Source organism: Trichoderma citrinoviride, assembly GCF_003025115.1.
Source record: "Trichoderma citrinoviride strain TUCIM 6016 unplaced genomic scaffold BBK36scaffold_524, whole genome shotgun sequence".
NCBI classification, from domain to species: domain Eukaryota; kingdom Fungi; phylum Ascomycota; class Sordariomycetes; order Hypocreales; family Hypocreaceae; genus Trichoderma; species Trichoderma citrinoviride.
Genome location: NW_020195232.1, coordinates 1 through 1,035, shown reverse-complemented (window position 1 = coordinate 1,035; position 1,035 = coordinate 1). Strand labels below are relative to the sequence as shown.

The 1,035-nt window shown below is 62.4% G+C and overlaps 1 protein-coding gene across 1 annotated transcript; it reads right to left on the bottom strand.

The window, feature by feature from the left end:
* Window positions 1–1,028, bottom strand: BBK36DRAFT_122356 (IKI3-domain-containing protein; the record flags this gene model as incomplete). Its single annotated transcript, XM_024897444.1, has 2 exons — window positions 866–1,028; window positions 1–719 (listed from the first exon to the last, which is right to left on the bottom strand). Coding segments are annotated over exons 1-2 (877 nt in total), but the record flags the coding sequence as incomplete, so codon positions are not given.
* Between the last annotated feature and the right edge of the window lie 7 nt (window positions 1,029–1,035).

Sequence of the window (1,035 nt, the reverse complement as noted above, 5' to 3'; positions counted from 1 at the left end):
ACCGCAGGGTAAACTGTCCATGGCGCAGGCCGTTGCGCTCGAAGAAGACGACATCGACTCTGTCGGACAGTCGCTGGATACCGGCAATGAGATTGCCCGACGGTCTCCAGCTCAGGGCCCCTTCGAAACCGTCGACAGGCTCGCTGGCGCTATCCAGCTCTCCCTCGCGAGAATACACCCTGATGACTCGTCGAGACCCCTCCTGGACCGAGTTGATGGCAACGTATGCGCCGTCCCCGCGCCAGCTGATTGATACCAATCCGTCCTCGTTGGGGCTCGGGAGTCCCTGGTCGACCTTCTCGGGGATCGTGGGATCCCGGAGGGCCTTGGCGCCGCGCCCCTGGAACTGCGTCTCCTTCTTGCCCCATCCTACGGAGACGTGCTTGGACGCCTTAAGATCCTCCTCCGTCATGGTCACTTCGGCAACGGGGTCGAAGGCGCCGCCCATGAAGACCACGGTGTCGGCTTTGGTGACGACGGCCAGCAGCTCCTCGTCGGGGGACCACCGCGCGGCCGCGATGCCGGCGTCTATGGAGCCCATAATCTCAATGTGGACATGGCCGGCCGAGGGATCCTCCCGGACGGTGATGATATCGCCGCCTTCCAGGACGAGACATGTCGTGCCGCTGCCGCTGAGGTGGAAGAGACTGACGATGCGGTCGACGAGGAGGTCGGGGTTCGGACTGGGCGCATCCCAGCGAGCAAATGTGCGGTGGGTTCTGCGTCTGTGTGTCAGCTTCTGCTTCCCATCGTTTTTCGTTACACGAGAGAGGCGAATGTCTCATGGATGAGTTTCTTCGCCCTTTCTCTTCATGATAATCCCCCGCCCCCGCCTCTCTCTATCAAAGGGCTTGCAAAGACGCACATGGAATCCGAGTCGGACAGCCTGACCAGCTCAATCGTAGGGTTCTGCTCGGTCGGGCCGATGGCGCACACAATCTCGTCCGTCTCGGGATCCCAGCAGGCGGCGGTGATGTCGGGATGCCGCCAGCGGCCGAATCGCAGGTTTCGCAGGTTGCGCATCGTCAAGGGCGG